This window comes from Meles meles, chromosome 1 (genome assembly GCF_922984935.1).
Source record: "Meles meles chromosome 1, mMelMel3.1 paternal haplotype, whole genome shotgun sequence".
In the NCBI taxonomy this organism is placed as follows: Eukaryota; Metazoa; Chordata; class Mammalia; order Carnivora; family Mustelidae; genus Meles; species Meles meles.
Window position 1 is genome coordinate 141,294,885 of NC_060066.1, and position 16,692 is coordinate 141,311,576.

Genomic DNA, 16,692 nt, shown 5'->3' on the forward strand with positions numbered 1-16,692 from the left:
GTAAAAATACAAATGGCAAAATGAGGAATACATTTTAATATATATCAGAAAAAATGATATAATTTCTTTAAGCCATTTTCTTTTTCTCACAGCTTCTTTAAAGTAGTGAGGAAAAAAAACAGCCATGTCCCCAAAGTGGACAAATATTTTAGAAGAAACGAAATATATTCAACTTTGCTAATAATAAGAGATATGCAAAATGAAGTTATGAGGCTCCTGTTTCATCTCTAAGATTAGCAAAGAAAAGCTCCTTTGGTCCTAGGTTGCCAAGGATTTGGAGAAATAGAAAATCTCCCATATTTTCTAGTAGGTGGAAATTGAAACAATTCTATATCAAGGTATTAAATGCACATACCTTTGATCCAGCAAGTTCAAATTTAGGAATTTAACTTATAGATTTAATTGTCCATGTGCCAAATGTCATACATACGAGGGTATATGTTGTAGCACTTGTGTATGTCTAAAAAATCAGAAAAAAATACCTCTCTGTCGGGTACTGGTAAGAGAAATCATGGGGCATTTGTACAAAAGAATACTCTAGAGTCACTACAATGGAAGAGAAAACTCTATTTGTACTAATATGAGAAAATCTCCAGATTTAGCATAAAGTGAAAAAACAAAGATGCAGACAGTATACAGTTGCTACAAGTAAATTTAAATATACTAAATAGATACATCTATTTTATCTGTCTCACGAAGAATACAGAATGAACTAGTAACTATGGTCACAACTGAGGATGGACCTGTGTAGCTGACATGAGGCTTGAGAGATGGCCAACTTTACATCACATATCCTCTTCCATGCCTCTTCCATTTTATAGAGTATATATTTTTACATATTTAGAAATGAAGATGAAATTACTGAAATTAAAACTAAAATAATAATACATAAAAAGGGTACAATTAATGACAGGATGGGAGCGTTTATGCTCCTTGAAATAACATACCTCAGTGCAATAGAAGTGTCTGCTGATTACAACAGGGAACTGGAAACCATAAGATACGCATCCTAATCTTGTTTTAATTATAACCTTTCAGTATTCCAGTTTCTAATTTCTTTCCTTTTTTTTTTTTTTTACTGAGGTATAGTTGACATATGACATTATATTAGTTTTGGGTTTATAATATAATGACTCAACTTTTGTATACACTGGGAAATGATCACCACAAGTCTAGTTACCATGCATCACCATGCAAATTTATAATTCTTTTCCTTGCGATGAAAACTTAAGATTACTTTCTTGGTAACTTTGAAATATGTATTACAATTGATGGCCATTTGAATGTTTTCTTTGGAGAAGTGTCTGTTCATGTCTTCTGCCCATTTCTTGACTGGGTTGTTTTTTTTTTGGGGGGGGGGGTGTTGAGTTTGGTAAGTTCTTTATAGAGCTTGGATACCAGCCGTTTATCTATTATGTCATTTGCAAATATCTTCTCCCATTCCTTAGGTTGGCTTTTAGTTTTGTTGACTGTTTCCTTTGCTGTAAAAAAGCTTTTTAGATTGATGAAGTCCTAATAGTTCATTTTTGCTTTTGTTTCCCTTGCCTTTAGAGCCATGTCTTGCAAGAAGTTGCTGCGGCCGAGGTCAAAGAGATGGCTGCCTGTGTTCTCCTCTAGGATTTTGATGGATTCCTGCCTCACATTTAGGTGTTTCATCCATTTTGAGTTTATCTTTGTGTGTGATGTAAGAGAATGGTTCAGTTTCATTCTTCTGCATATGACTGTCCAATTTTCCCAACACCATTTATTGAAGAGACTGTCTCTCTCCCATTGGATATTCTTTCCTGCTTTGTCAAAGATAGGTTGAACATAGAGTTGACGGTCCATTTCTGGTTCTCTATTTTGTTCCATTGATCTATGTGTCTGTTTTTGTGCCAGTACCATACTGTCTTGATGATTACAGCTTTGTAATACAGCTCGAAGTCCAGAACTGTGATGCCTCAAGCTGTGATTTTCTTTTTCAACATTCCTTTGGCTATTCAGGGTCTTTTCTGATTCCATACAATTTTTAGGATTGTTCGTTCCAACTCTGTGAAAAATGTTGATGGTATTTTGATAGGGATTGCATTGAATGTGGAGATTGCTCTGGGCAGCACAGACATTTTAACAGTTTTTATTAATAGAGACATGAAAAAATGCTCCACATCACTTGCCATCAGGGGAATACAAATCAAAACCACAATAAGGTACCACCTTACACCAGTTAGAATGGACAAAATTAGGACCGGGAACAACAAATACTGGCGAAGATGTGGAGAAAGGGGGACCCTCTTACAAATGTTGGTGAGAATGCAAGCTGGTACTGGAAAACAGTACAGAGTTTCCTCAAGAAGTTAAAAATAGAGCTACCCTATGGCCCAGCAATTGTGCTACTGAGTATTTACCCCAAAGATACAGATATAGTAAAAAGGGGCACATGCACCCCAATGTTCATAGCAGCCGTGTCCACAATAGCCATACTGTGGAAGGAGCCAAGATGTCCTCCAGCAGATGAATGGATAAAGAAGATGTGGTTCATATATACAATGGAATGCTATTCAGCCATCAGAAAGGATGAATACCCACTTTTTACATCGACATGGATGGAACTGGAGAGCATTATGCTAAGTGAAATAAATTAGAGAAAGACAATTACATGGTCTTAGTCATATGTGGAATATAAGGAACAGCACAGAGGATCATAGGGGAAGGGAGGGAAAACTAAATGGGAGGAAATCAGAGAGAGAGACAAGCCATGAGAGACTCTTGACTCCGGGAAACAAGCTGAGTGTTGTGGAAAGGGAGGTGGGTGGGGAAAGAGGTTACTGGGTGATGAGTATTAAGGAAGGCACATGATGTGATGAACACTGGCTGTTACATGCAACTAATGAATCATTGAACACTATATCAAAAACTAATGATGGGGGGGCACCTGGGTGGCTCAGTAGGTTAAAGCCTCTGCCTTCGGCTCAGGTCATGATCTCAGGGTCCTGGGATCGAGCCCCTCATCAGGGTCTCTGCTCAGCGGAGAGCCTGCTTCCCCCTCTCTCTCTGCCTGCCTTTCTGCCTTCTTGTGATCTCTGTCTTTCAAATAAATAAATAAAATCTTAAAAAAAAAAAAAACTAGTGATGGGCTATATATTGGCTAATTGAATTTAAATAAAATATTATAGATGATAGTCAACATACTGTACATCTAATTTTTTTTAATATTCAGTCACTTGAAAAGTTGCTGAAATGCTCCAAGTTCCAACCCCATGCTTATAAAGGGGATGAATTAGAAGAAAATTGTTCTTCAGAATCAACTAGATTTTTCTGGAATTCCATATTGTGTATCTGGAAGAAAGATGAGGGGGTTTTCACATTAGTACATTTACTTGAACCTATTATATGGGAATCAGAGCAATCTCAATCTCTGAATGGTCCTCCTGAAAAAAGAATGGGCAAAGTCTAGGACTCCATCTGTCATCACCATCAGAGATGTGGCACAAGGCTGTCTTACCCCATGTAGCATTTTTTTTTTATTTTAGAGAGGGAGGGTGAGGAGAGGGACAGAGGGAGAGAAAGAGGGCTCAGTCTCACAACCCTGAGATTATGACCTGAGCTGAAATCAAGAGTCAAATGCTTGACAAACTGAGCCGTCCAGATGCCCCTGTCTTACTACATATAAGGGTGGATGATGGAAGAGAGGCACGGGGCCTGAACCTCTTTGGAGAATGAGAATAGCTTGAAAGACACTTTTATCAACTCATAAGTATGTTATACTGGCACTTTACTGTCCAAGTCTTACTGAAGACTCTTTCCTGAATATCCATTGTGCAAATTAAAATCCACTGTAATTTCAGTTTTCCCTATAAGACCTATGTTTTGGTGCAATAAGACGGAACTTAATGACTTAAATGTCTAAAATTAATTTTTGATTATTATGTTCAATTAGCCAACACAGAGTATATATCATTAGGTTTTGATGTAGTGTTCAATGATTCATTAGTTGTTGCATATATTTTTACAATAATAACAGAAATCTCAGCTCTAAATATTAATGTTTTCATTATCAAAATTAGCTCATGAAAACCTTGTTAGATGTTAGATTTTTCTAGCTGCTCTTAAAGCTAGCAATGGTCATGTGATTGTGTTTGCACATGAGATATAAGCAGAAATATGTGATTTGAGAGTCTGGGCCATAGATTTATGCTCCTGTGCTCCACCAGTACATCTTTCTCCATCTACCACATCAGATTTGGCAGCAGTTGAGCTTTGACCTTGCTGATAAATAGGCTTTCTTGGTGGATACAGAACAACAAGATGGAAGGAACCTGAATCCCTCAACCACCTTGTGGAGCAAAGCTTCCACACATGCCCAGAATGGTAGAACAGTGATATGTCTTCCAAGCTGTAGCAGCAACCTCAAGTGATCTCTATCTCCAGTGTCCTCACTTTACTTTTCCTCTTCCTGCCATCAGAATGTGGCACTCAATACTATTCTGAGCATACCTAATATTATTCAAAGTCTATATCTGCCTTTGGAATAAATTCCATGACTCCCAACTGATCTATCAACTTCATCCTTAATAAGCCTATAGCTATAGTGAACTCCAGCTGATTCCTAGAATTTGCTTACTACCATTGTGTATTTGCTCATTCCCTTCCTTCAGTCTAAAATAGATTTCCTTTCAATTTCTCCTTGCTGCAATCTGAGTCCTCCTTCACGATCCAGCAGTAATGGCACTTCCTCTGTGAAGCCATCTAAAATCCTTCTGAATATAATTCATTGTTGCTTTTGTAGCCAACCAAATACTTTATTTTTTTAAGATTTTTATTTACTTACTTGAGAGAGAGAGTGAGCAAGAAAGAGAGAGCATCAGCAGGGGGAGGGGCAAAGGGAGAGGGAAAAGCAGACTCCGCCCTGAACAGGGAGCCCAACATGGGGCTCTATCCCAGGACCCTGGGATCATGACCTGAGCTCAAGGCAGATGCTTAACCAGCTGAACAACATAGGGGCCCCTCATGCACTTTATTTTTAACATCATTTTATCAGTAATCACTTCTTATCTAATGGTAAAGTATCTGTCCTTTTCACGATGCAGGTTAGCCAAGAATGAGAACTTTTCTTTGTTTTTAAATATACAAAAGCAATGGAAATGCTAGTTTGAAGGACTGGAAGGTATGTAATAATAACAAATAGGCAAAACATAAAGTAAAATCTTTTTGTCAGTAGGCTTTGGTTGGGCTTAATAAATTCTTGAATTTAAAATTCCTTATTTAATCTCAAATTTAAATCTCAAATTTAAAAATTCCTTAACTGTAAATGAACTATTTTCAAAAAATCTGATGACATGTATAAAAGATACTTTCAAAAGTGGAGAGTAACAAAAATTGGTAGTATATATGTTTCTAGGAATTTATCCATTTCTTCCAGTTTGTCTAATTTGTTAGCATACAGTTTTTCATAACATTCTCTTATAATTGTATTTCTGTACAACTATGTTCAGTCTTATCCTCCTAGATCTAATCTAGTCCTAGGAATTTTTTGCTTTTAAAAAACAAATCAAAATTTCACATATATAAAGAATAATAACCAAATTATAATATTATGGAGATTTTCAAAGAGTAGACATGTCTTTGTGCCATTATGTAAGGAAGATGATTTTACAAATGTGCCCAGAAGCTTAGTCATAGCACCTTCAGATTTCCTCTCGCTCCCTTTTCCCACAAAGGAAGTGTAGAAAGCAATTTCTAGCACTAGCTTTCAGTGATCCCTGACTCCTATTATTCACACTCTTGTGCAACTGCCTCTGTCTTGAGTGGAAGCTGAGTCTGGTGAACTGCTTCTATTGGATAGAATATCATAAACATGAGATGTAATTTCTATGACTATGTAACAAAAGATTGATTTCTGTCTTGATAGCATTTTCTCCCTCTTATTGCTTCTTTCTCTCTATCCCATTCTCTTTTTTTCTCTCTCTCCCTCCTCCTACCCCTCTCATTCTCTCTTTCTTGGCTTGTTCACATGGATGAAGCCAAGTTACCATGGTAGAGAAGCCCACATGGTAATGAATTAAGGATGGACTTCAGATAACAAACTTTAAGGAATTGAGGGCTTCAATCTAACAACCCTTAAAGAAATGAACCCCGCCAAGAACCACATCAGAGATCTTGGGAAGTGATCTGGGGAAGTGATTCTTCCCCACTTTGCTCTGAACTGACTACCATCGCCACTCAGCACTGTATTACAGTCTATAGGAGACACTGAAGCACAGGACCCAACTAAACCCATAGCCAGATTACTGTGACCTACAGAAGCTTTGAGATTATAAATGTTGTTATGGAAAGCTGCTAAATTTGGGGAAAATTTATTATGTGGTAACAGATGACTAACACAGAAACTTTTATCTGACTTCTGACACCATGATTGCTATTGTCTGGGTTTTGTCTTTATATAAATTCAAGTATGTAGATGATTCATCTCATTTTGGCTTCTTTGGTTCAACATTGTATTTTTTTAAATTCATCCAAATTGTTGGATTCAGTAACAATATTTCTGTATATAACAAGGAGTGAAATTATTTGCTCATAGGGTAAGTATTTGCTCATTTTATGGTAGGTAATATCAGTTTTTCAATGTGATTGTCCAAATTTATACAGCCATAAGTGATATGCAAAATTCCTAGTTCCACATTCTTATCATCACTTAGTAATGTCAGACTTGTAAATTTTAGTAATTGTAATAAGTGTATAGTTTTAATTGTGGGTTTAATTTGTTTAATTAGTGATAATTAGGAGGATTGAGTGCATTTTTGTGTTTGTTGCCTTTTGCATACCTTCCTATTCAATATATTTGCTTATGTGTCTAATGGGTTGTCTGTCCTTTTTTCTTTTCTTCTTTACTTAGAGACTATATATCCTATATTCTATAATTTTTTTCTATTATCATTTAGTTTACTTTTAAATTCTCTTAGTGGTGTTTGAGTGAACATGAATTTTAATAGTAACATAAACTTATCAATTATTTGTTTACAAGTTATTGATTTGTTTGTTCTATTGCCTGACTTGGAGGACATGAAAATAATCTCTTTGACTTACTTCTATACATTTTATTATTTCGTCTTCCATATTGGGATTTATAACCCACCTAAATCAATTTTATAATGTCAGAAGGTAAGAGTCAAGTTTAATTTTTTTATGAGCATGTAATATTGACCTAGCAACAGCTATTGAGAAGACTCAATAGCTATATCTTTTTGCTATAGTGGTCATGAAACAATTTTCTTTACATGTGTGAAAATAGAAATTGTACCAAATCTACAGATAAATATGTGAAGAAATGACACTCAAAAAATAGTCTTCTAATTCATCATCATACTTCCCACAATTTATTAGCCCTTTGAAATATTTCAGTAATATTTTATATTTTGCAACATATACGCTTTGTACATTTTGTTAGATTTATTCCTGAATGTTTTTAAATAACTTTTTGGAGCATAAACATACATATTAAAATATATGTATGTATTATATAAATTATTATATAGTTATAAATTACTAAAATAACTTAAAAATTAAACTAAGAAGGCAAAAGACTTATACAGTGAAAGCTATGAAACCTGGCTGGAAGAATTTAAAGAAGACACAAATAATAAAAAGACATCCCATGTTCATGAATTCCAAGACTTAATATTGTTAAAATGTCCATTCTAATCTACGCAAACTACAGATTCAATGCAATTCCTATCAAAATCCCAATAACATTTCTTGCAGAAACATAAAGAGCATCCTAAAATTCATATGGACTTTCAAGGAACTCTGAATAGCCCTAACAGTCTTCAAAAAGACTGATAAAGTTGGAGGCTGCACACTTTCTTATTTCAAAACATATTACAAAGCTACAGTAATTAAAGCAGTCAGATACTAGCATAAAGATAGACATATAAACAGCTCAGAAATAACCCTCACATATGTGGTCAAATGATCTTTAACAAGCTTATCAAAACCACACAATGGGGAAAGGACAGTCTCTTCAATAAAGTTGGAAGATCTGAACATCCACATACAAAAGAATGATATGGATCTTTAAAATATATATAAAATTTAACTCAAAATACATTAAAGAACTAGACATAAGATATGAGGGATGGAGCGGGGGTGGGGGGAGATGAGAGGGAGAGGGAAAAGCAGACTCCCTGCTCAGCAGGGAGCCAGACATGAGGCTCTATCCCAGGACCCTGAGCCAAAGGCAGACACTTAACTGACTAAGCCACCCAGGCACCCCTATAAATCTTAGAAGAAAGCATAGAGGAAAGCTTCATGACATTGGATTTGGCAATGATTTCTTGGATATGACAACAACAGATCACAGAAACAAAAGCAAAAAGAGAAAAACGGGACTACATCAAATTTTAAAACTTCAATGCATTAATGGAAAAGCTATGACGTGATGAGTACCGGGTTTTATACAAAACTCATGAATTATTGAAGAGTGCATCTGAAGCTAATGATGTACTATAAGTTGGCTAGTTGAATTTAAGTTTAAAAAAAAGAAAAAACCATAATCTGATTTTAAAAAACAAACAAACAAGCAAAAAAGAAAGCCAATAGAATGAAAAAGCAATGTAGAGAAAGGGAGAAAATATTTGAAAATCATATATCTAATAGGGGACAAATATCTAGAATATATAAAGAACTCTACAATTCACAATGAGAAAGAAATAACTCAGTTTTTAAAATGTTCAAAGGAGTTGCATAGACATTTCATTAAAGATGAGACAAATAGCCAATAAGCACATGAAAAAATGCTTAATATCGCTAATCCTTGGAGAAATGCAAATCAAAAATATAATGAGATACTATCTCATACATATTGGGATGGCCAGTATAAAAAAAAAATAGAAAATAACAAATATTGGTGGAAATATGGAGAAACTGAAACTCTTACATAATGTGAATGGAAATAAATAAATAAATAACGGGGGCGTCTGGGTAACTCGGTTAAGCATCCAACTCTTTTTTTTTTTTTAAGATTTTATTTATTTATTTGACAGAGAGAGAGATCACAAGTAGGCAGAGAGGCAGGCAGAGAGAGAGGAGGAAGCAGGCTCCCTGCGGAGCAGAGAGCCCGATGCGGGGCTCGATCCCAGGACCCTGAGATCATGACCTGAGCTGAAGGCAGCAGCTTAATCCACTGAGCCACCCAGGCATCCCAAGCATCCAACTCTTGATTTCAGCTCACATCATGATTCCAGGGTCATGAGATCAAGCCTCATGTCAGGCTCCATTTAGAGCATGGAGTCTGCTTAAGATTATCTCTCTCTCCCTCTCTCTCTCTGCCCTTCTCTGTACCAGACACATGTTCTCTCTTTCTAGAAAAAAAAAAAAAAAAAATGCAGTTGCTATGTAAAACTGTAAGGTGGATCCTCAAAGAATTAGAAATAGAGTTGGGGCGCCTGGGTGGCTCAGTGGTTTAAAGCCTCTGCCTTCAGCTCAGGTCATGATCTCAGGGTCCTGGGATCGAGCCCCACATCGGGCTCTCTGCTCAGCAGGGAGCCTGCCTCCCTCTCTCTCTCTGCCAGCCTTTCTGCCTACTTGTGATCTCTGTCTGTCAAATAAATAAATAAAATCTTTTTAAAAAAAAAAGAAATAGAGTTAACCATATGTTTCAGAAATTTTACTAATGAGTATGCATCTAAAAGAACTGAAAGCAAAATCTTGAAGAGATATTTGCACATCCACATTTATTGCAACATTATTCACAACAGTCAAGAAGTAGAAGCAGCCCATATGTCTGTATGGACAGATGAATGAATAAAGAAAATGTTGTATATATACAATGGAATGTTACTCAGTTTTAAAAGGGAAATCTGTCACATGAACTAACCATGAAAACATTAAGTAAAATAATAAATTATGAAAGACAAATATTTTATGATTTCACCTATATGAGGTATCTAAATTAATCAAGCTCATAGACACAGAAAGTACAAATGGTGTCACCAAGCGCTGGAGTGAGACGAGAATGGAATGTAGAAATGCTCGCTCTCTCGCTCTACACACACACTCACACACACACACACACACACACACACTCTGAAAGTTGTTTTCTTGGTCTTGCCTCCTATTGCATATGAGACTCAGTGACCCCAACTAAATAATGAATTCCTGTTACTGAGTACCCTAAAATGTTCTGCTTGGAATTCTCCATGTGTAAAGCAGCTTAATATAAAAACATTCTAGACGTGTAATTCTGGGTAACATTTGAAACCATTAAGCATATATATACATACATTTTTAATTTAATAATACTAACACACAAATTAATTTGATGTGTATCTGTCTTTTAGAATAAGTATTCCAGAGGCTGCAATTCCAATTATACTAGAAAGTAAGGGAATATAGATAGCTTCTTCATACCCAGTATTTAAAAGAAAAAGTCCCTAGAACAATTTGCAAGGCTGACATAGAAACAAAATGCACAAAAATTGCACACAACTCATTACGTTACATAAGAAAGAGCTTTTTCTTAACATCTGACCTACTTCTGAGAAACTAAGAGCTTGTTCCTGCTTTCATTTTCAATTGACATGTGTTCAATAAAAACAGTTTCAAGTTGTCCTTAACTGAGACAAGAAATCCCTTAATTGAGAAGCAGAGCCTTTTATTTACTGAAAGGACTAATCAGACTGTCAAAATTGGTAGGGATAAAAGATATATACTATACCAGAGTGTCCCAGGCCACTTTTGCAAATACAGAGGCATGGATGAACTTAATTTGACCTCTCTCTTTTAATACACTGACTTATCATTTAAGGAAATCTCAATTGTCTTGTTGCCCACTGAACTCTTATTTAAAAAACATCTTTAAATGCCAGTTAGTTAGCATACAGTGTTTCTGGTATACAAATAAAAACTTTAAAAAACATTCCAGATAAATAAAAACAATTTTTTGCTAGCAGGCGCATCTCACAAGAAATAGTGAAATCCTTCAGACTGAAGGTGAGCCCAGGTAATATGAATGCACATAAAAAGAAAAGAACACTAGTAAATTATATAATTGTAAGACAGTATGAATAGTTTTCTTAACTGATTTTTTAAAATAAATAAATTAAAAAAATCTTTAAACTGTATTTACTAGTCTATAGAATGCAAATGATAATACCTACTCATAAGCATGTGCTAAAGAATAAATTAAATTTAATTAGTAACACCTATAAGGAATTAGCACAATGTCTACCATATAGTAGGCACCAAATGCATTTTATTTATTATAACATTATTTCAGACTTCAATGCCTCAACAAAACTTCTATACTATGAGATAAAAATGTGGTAAAATAACTATATAAATATATGTTCTTTTTCAGCAATAATAAAAAATTGTCTATTGAAATAGCATGATATTATCTACCTCTCAGTGTAGCTTAGATTTTAGGAAGCTATGATTCCATTTGTTTGGGAGGATGTGAAAAGTACATACTTTATATACATAATTGGAGAGTAGGAAAGTATGAACATTTCCAGAAGCAAATTTTATAGTATGTCTCCAAAGTCTCTGAAAAGAGCATAACCTTTCACCAGCATGTTCACTTTCACAACTGGATCCATTCAATCACAAATACTTACTTACTGAAGGCCTATTATATGCCAGGCTTTTTTTTTTTTTTTTTTTTTTTTTTTTGAGGGATTCAGAAGTCAAAACAAACAAACAAAAATCGCTGCCTTCGTGGAGGTTAACATTCTAGCAGGCAATAAAAATATCAACAATCCAGAATATCAGATGACAATTTCTATGCAGAAAAGTGAAGCAAGAATAGGGGAAAGTGCTGGCAATTTGAAGTAGACCAATTTTAAATAGGGTGTCAGGAGCACCAACCAGTGAAGCGACCTTTCAGCAAAGAGCTAAAGCTCTAAAGGGAGTAGATCACTTGGATATATGCGGAAACAGTTGTAAGTTGCAGGGGAAACACAGCAAGTACAAAGACCCTAGGGAAAGATCATGCTTAGCATGTTTGTGAGAGGCCAGGAGAGGGAAGTTATAGGGGAGAAACCCCAAGCCCATAACCTCTGTAGTCTCTTGTGAGGACATGGTTTTTATATATACTAAAGCAAGATGTTCTCAGCCTGAGATGAGTTCAGGCTTTCTCTGAACTGTCCACTACAGCCAGAGCTGGCATCAGAGGTTAGATGGAGAATATTCAAGTCTGTGCACCAGAAGCATCTGAAATGGTTCACTCCTTGCACCACTCTGATCACTGTGCCTTATGTTAAATGAAGTCCATCATCTTATCTTCAAGTTGGTGACTAGCTACAATTCTGTAAAGGACTTAGGACACATGACTTTGTGCATGCCACAGACTTTAACTCTTGCAACTTGTACATAGACAATAGACCATAATTGATGCTCACCCTGTCCCTCCTCCACACCCATCTTGTATTTTCCTTGTTATAGCCAAACCAGGCTTTCTGCTTTAGCTACTTAACAAAGTTGAGCTGTGTGTCTAAAATACTTGTTCTACAAAACAAGACTAACCCAAAGAGAAAATATAATTGGAAAGATACTTAAGGATTTAATAACTTCAGGTACTAGAAGGCCAGCTTATACTCTGATGAAAAAGGTAATAAGCTCCCGTGGGACAGCACGTTCTACTTATTTATTAACGTTTATAAAGATTGCATGTGGCCCTTTGTCTTTACTTTTCATATGGCTGCATTGTTATATGACATACTCATACTAATGCCCACAAATACTGTCCAATAGCAAGTTACAATCACCCAGAATATATTTCGCTGTGTTAAATAAAGTCACAGATAAGTTATTGCAGTTGGGAAAAGAACCCCACAAATTTTTCATGGTTTTATGTAATAACTTAAACACAGTATTGCCAGTTGATCAGTATTTGTTAAAATCATGGAAAATCTACAATAATGGAGTAGCATTCGGACTCTACATAACACTTGACTTTATATATGTTTTCCTTTTATTCTGACTAATTCATCATAATCTATTTGGGATACAGATACTGAATATGTTGTATTTTTTAAAATTTTAGCATTTTTTCCAAGTAGTCATGCAAAAGTGGATTAAATCCAGCAACTAGTTGGAAGATTTCCATGACATTTGAAAAATGTCACTCTTCATCATGATGTTCAGTAGTGGAAACCTCATTCTAAATATAATTGCAACAATTCATTCAAAATAATAGTGAAGTTTCTTCAAGACATTAGTAAATACTTTCATATTTGATTTACATTGAATTCAAGAAATTCAAAGCTTTTTGTGTTCTATGGAGTCTTCATCAGATTTTGAGGCTTCTTTTTTTTCTCAGTTTGGAAACTACATGTCACAAGTATTGTCTGTCCTGGTGAAAATTATTCACTAACTAAACAACATATACAAACTTTTAGTTCTGGAATAGGCTAGCTATGATCTCATAACAGCTTGAATAATTTTTAAAATTTGAATATTGTTTATTAGCTCAGGGACAAATATAGGCCTAAGTAGTCCCAACAGAATAACTCCAATCCCTCACCTAAAAAGCTCAAAGAATGGCACCAAAAGATGCCACAGTCTTGATTCAAATTTCCATCATTTCATAATAAAGGAGATAGATATACGGATAAGAGGCATCAACTGCTCATTTCTTATAGCTACATATCTACTTAACATTTGCAATAACCAGTCTAAAATGTCTGTTCGGACATTCAATGGTCCCTTCCAAGAGGGGTGGGAGGCAGAATTCCAGCTTTTTACAACAGCAACTACCAAAAAAATACATGACTTAAGGAAATAACAAGCTTCTGTAAAATCATTACTTTTTAAGGAAATACACATTGGACAATTTAGGAGCAAAGAGGCATTGTATCTATAACTCTCAAATAGTTCAGAGAGAGAAGGAAAGTACATGTGGTAAAATAACTTTTGAGGAATTGGGTAAATTTCTTCTTTCTTTTACCAAGTTTGCAAGTAATTTTATCAGTAATTCAATCACTTCACTTGTGTCCTTCAGTGCATTCAGATGAGCTATTTCTTCTTGAGACAGTTTAAGCAGTTTGTGTCATTCCAGGTACTGGTCCATTGTTCTTTTCTTTTTTTAAAGATTATTTATTTATTTGAGATAGAGCATGAGTGAGCAGGGACAGAAGAAGAGGGAGAGGGACAAGCTAAAGCAGAACCCAACGCAGGGCTCAATCTCACAACCCTGAGATCACGATCTGAGCAAAAATCAAGAGTCAGGTGCTTAACCGTCTGAGGCACCCAGGTGCCCTGGTACTAGTCCATTTTTAAAACAATTTGTTGGTGTACAGTTGTTCATAGTATTGTCTTACAATTCTTTTTATTTCTGAAAGTCAATATTAATATTCCCTATTTCATTCCTGATTTTAGTAATTTGAGCCTTCCATCGTTTTTTCTTGGCCTGTTTGACTTCAAATTTGTCGATTTTGTTGATCTTTTCAAAGATAGGGGGCGCCTGAGTGGCTCAGTTGGTTAAACAATTGCCTTCCGCTCAGGTCTCGGTCCCAGCGTACTGTGATCAAGCCCTGCGTAGGCTTCCTGCTCAGCAGGGAGCCTGCTTCTCCCTCGCCCTCTGCCACTCTCCCTGCTTGTGTGCTCTGGCTCTCTCTCTCTCTGTCAAATAAATAAACAAAATCTTTAAAAAAAAAAAAAAAGAGTTTTTTGGTTTCATTAATTTTCTCTATTTCATTAATTTCATTACATTCATTTACAAAAATCTTTATTATTTCCTACATTCCATTACTTTGGATTTTAGTTTGCTCTTCTTTTACCAGTTACTTAAGGTGAAAAGATACTGATTTGAGACTTACTATTTTCTTTGGCTGCTCCAGGGCTAACCACATATAAACAAAGATATAAATAGATAGAGATATAAATCTTCTCTAAGCCTGAAATTTATGCTAACTTAGCTCCAGCAAGATACAGAATTGTTACTCCTATACTCCTACTTCCTCCTCCCCCTTTTAGTGCTACTAATCTTATATATATTAAATATTACATCTACATATATTACAAGTCCAACTATACATTGTTATAATTATTCATTTATACAATTGTGTGTCTTTTAAAGTAGCTGAAAGAGGAAGAATAAATATATAGGACTTGTTATATTAACTTTCTTACTTATAATTTCTGGTTCTCTTTATTTATTCCCATGGATTCAAGTCAATGTCTGGTGTTATATCTTTATTCCAATAAGCTTTGCACTCATGTAGCTCCTTTGTTCTGCTGTTAATATATTACATTTATATATGTTATAGGCCCTCTGATACAATTATATACATATTGTTTTATATAATTTCTTTTTTTTAAAGATTTTATTTATTTATTTGAGAGACGGAGATCACAAGTAGGCAGAGAAGCAGGCAGAGAGAGAGGAGGAAGCAGGCTCCCCGCCAAGCAGAGAGCCCGATGCGGGGCTTGATCCCAGGACACTGGGATCATGACCTGAGCCGAAGGCAGAGGCTTTAACCCATTGAGCCACCCAGATACCCCTTATATAATTTCTTTTTAAGTCAGTTAAGAAAAGAGAAATAATATGCATTTATTTTGTCTTTTATAATTACATATCCCTCATTGGTGGTAGTAGTTTTTCCACTTGGGTCACTTGCTCCCTGCCTGAAAATCTCCTGTTAATATTTCTTATAAATGTCAATCTGCAGCAATAAATTTTCTTTAAGTCCTCAGGCTTGAACTTTCCCCACACTCCATTTTAAATAAAGTCAGTCCCACTGGGGAGAGCTTCACCGTGCTCTGTGTTTATGGACTGCCTCTGTCCTTGGATAAAATTCTCTGTGCCCTTCCACTGGGCAAGGATGGTAGCCTCTGGTGTTTTTCACTTGTCTTTCCTAAACATGGAAACTCCACCCTACAAATGAACCAGAGGGAGGGTGGTCAGGCCAGATGTTCTCAGCCTGCTAAATCCAGCTAAAACCTCCACTCTAAAAGCAGGGCTGGGTAGAGACTGGGAGACCACCAGTCCCTGGTCACAGTAACCAGGAATTTAGTCTGTGCAACTCAGTGTTGGAGGGGATAAGAAATACCAATGACCTGCATTTACCAATGAGATACCTTATCTCTGCTTGGAAAATGAGGGGAAAGAAAGCCATATCTTTTTTGCCATAGCCGCCATGAGTGGAGCTTTTGTTAAACTGAACTGGAAATGGGGAGGGAGTGCGTCCTTGCTCAAGTACCATCGACTCTCAGTTTTTCTCTCCACAGTTATAGGAAATCTTCCTGAATAAATGTTCCATTGTTTAATGTATGACTTTAGGACTGCTTGCAGCTTTTTTTTTTTTTTTTTTAATTTTTAGAGAGAGAGCATGTGCGCACACAAACACACACACAAGTCGGGGAAGGGACAGAGGGAGAATCTCAAGCAGGCTCCATGCTCAGCGCAGAGCCCAGTGCAAGGCTCCATCTCAGGACTACAAGATCATGACTTGAGCCAAAACCAAGAGTTGGACATATAACTGACTGGGCCTGCAGGTGTCCCACAGATATTTTAAATAGTTCAAATTATTTGACTGAAGAATGATGCTTCTGAAAAAGAAATAAGTTAAAGGATTTTAAAATAGCTTTAATAATGATGAAGATAAATATTAAAAAAGGATGGGAAGAGTTTGAATAAAACTAAAATATGAGTAAGAAACAATATATCTGTATTACAAATACATGTAATATGGAATTTTAGAACTATATAATGAAATT

At 35.7% G+C, this 16,692-nt stretch overlaps 1 protein-coding gene across 1 annotated transcript in view; it reads left to right on the forward strand.

Moving 5' to 3' along the window:
- Positions 1–5,081, forward strand: part of LOC123954166 (guanylate-binding protein 4-like) — a 28,009-nt gene extending 22,928 nt beyond the window's left edge. The window contains exons 13-14 of the mRNA XM_046025035.1: positions 1,552–1,605; positions 5,067–5,081. Coding sequence (XP_045880991.1) covers positions 1,552–1,605; positions 5,067–5,081 — 69 coding nt within the window. The remainder of the gene's footprint in view (positions 1–1,551; positions 1,606–5,066) is intronic.
- Positions 5,082–16,692: the final 11,611 nt, after the last annotated feature.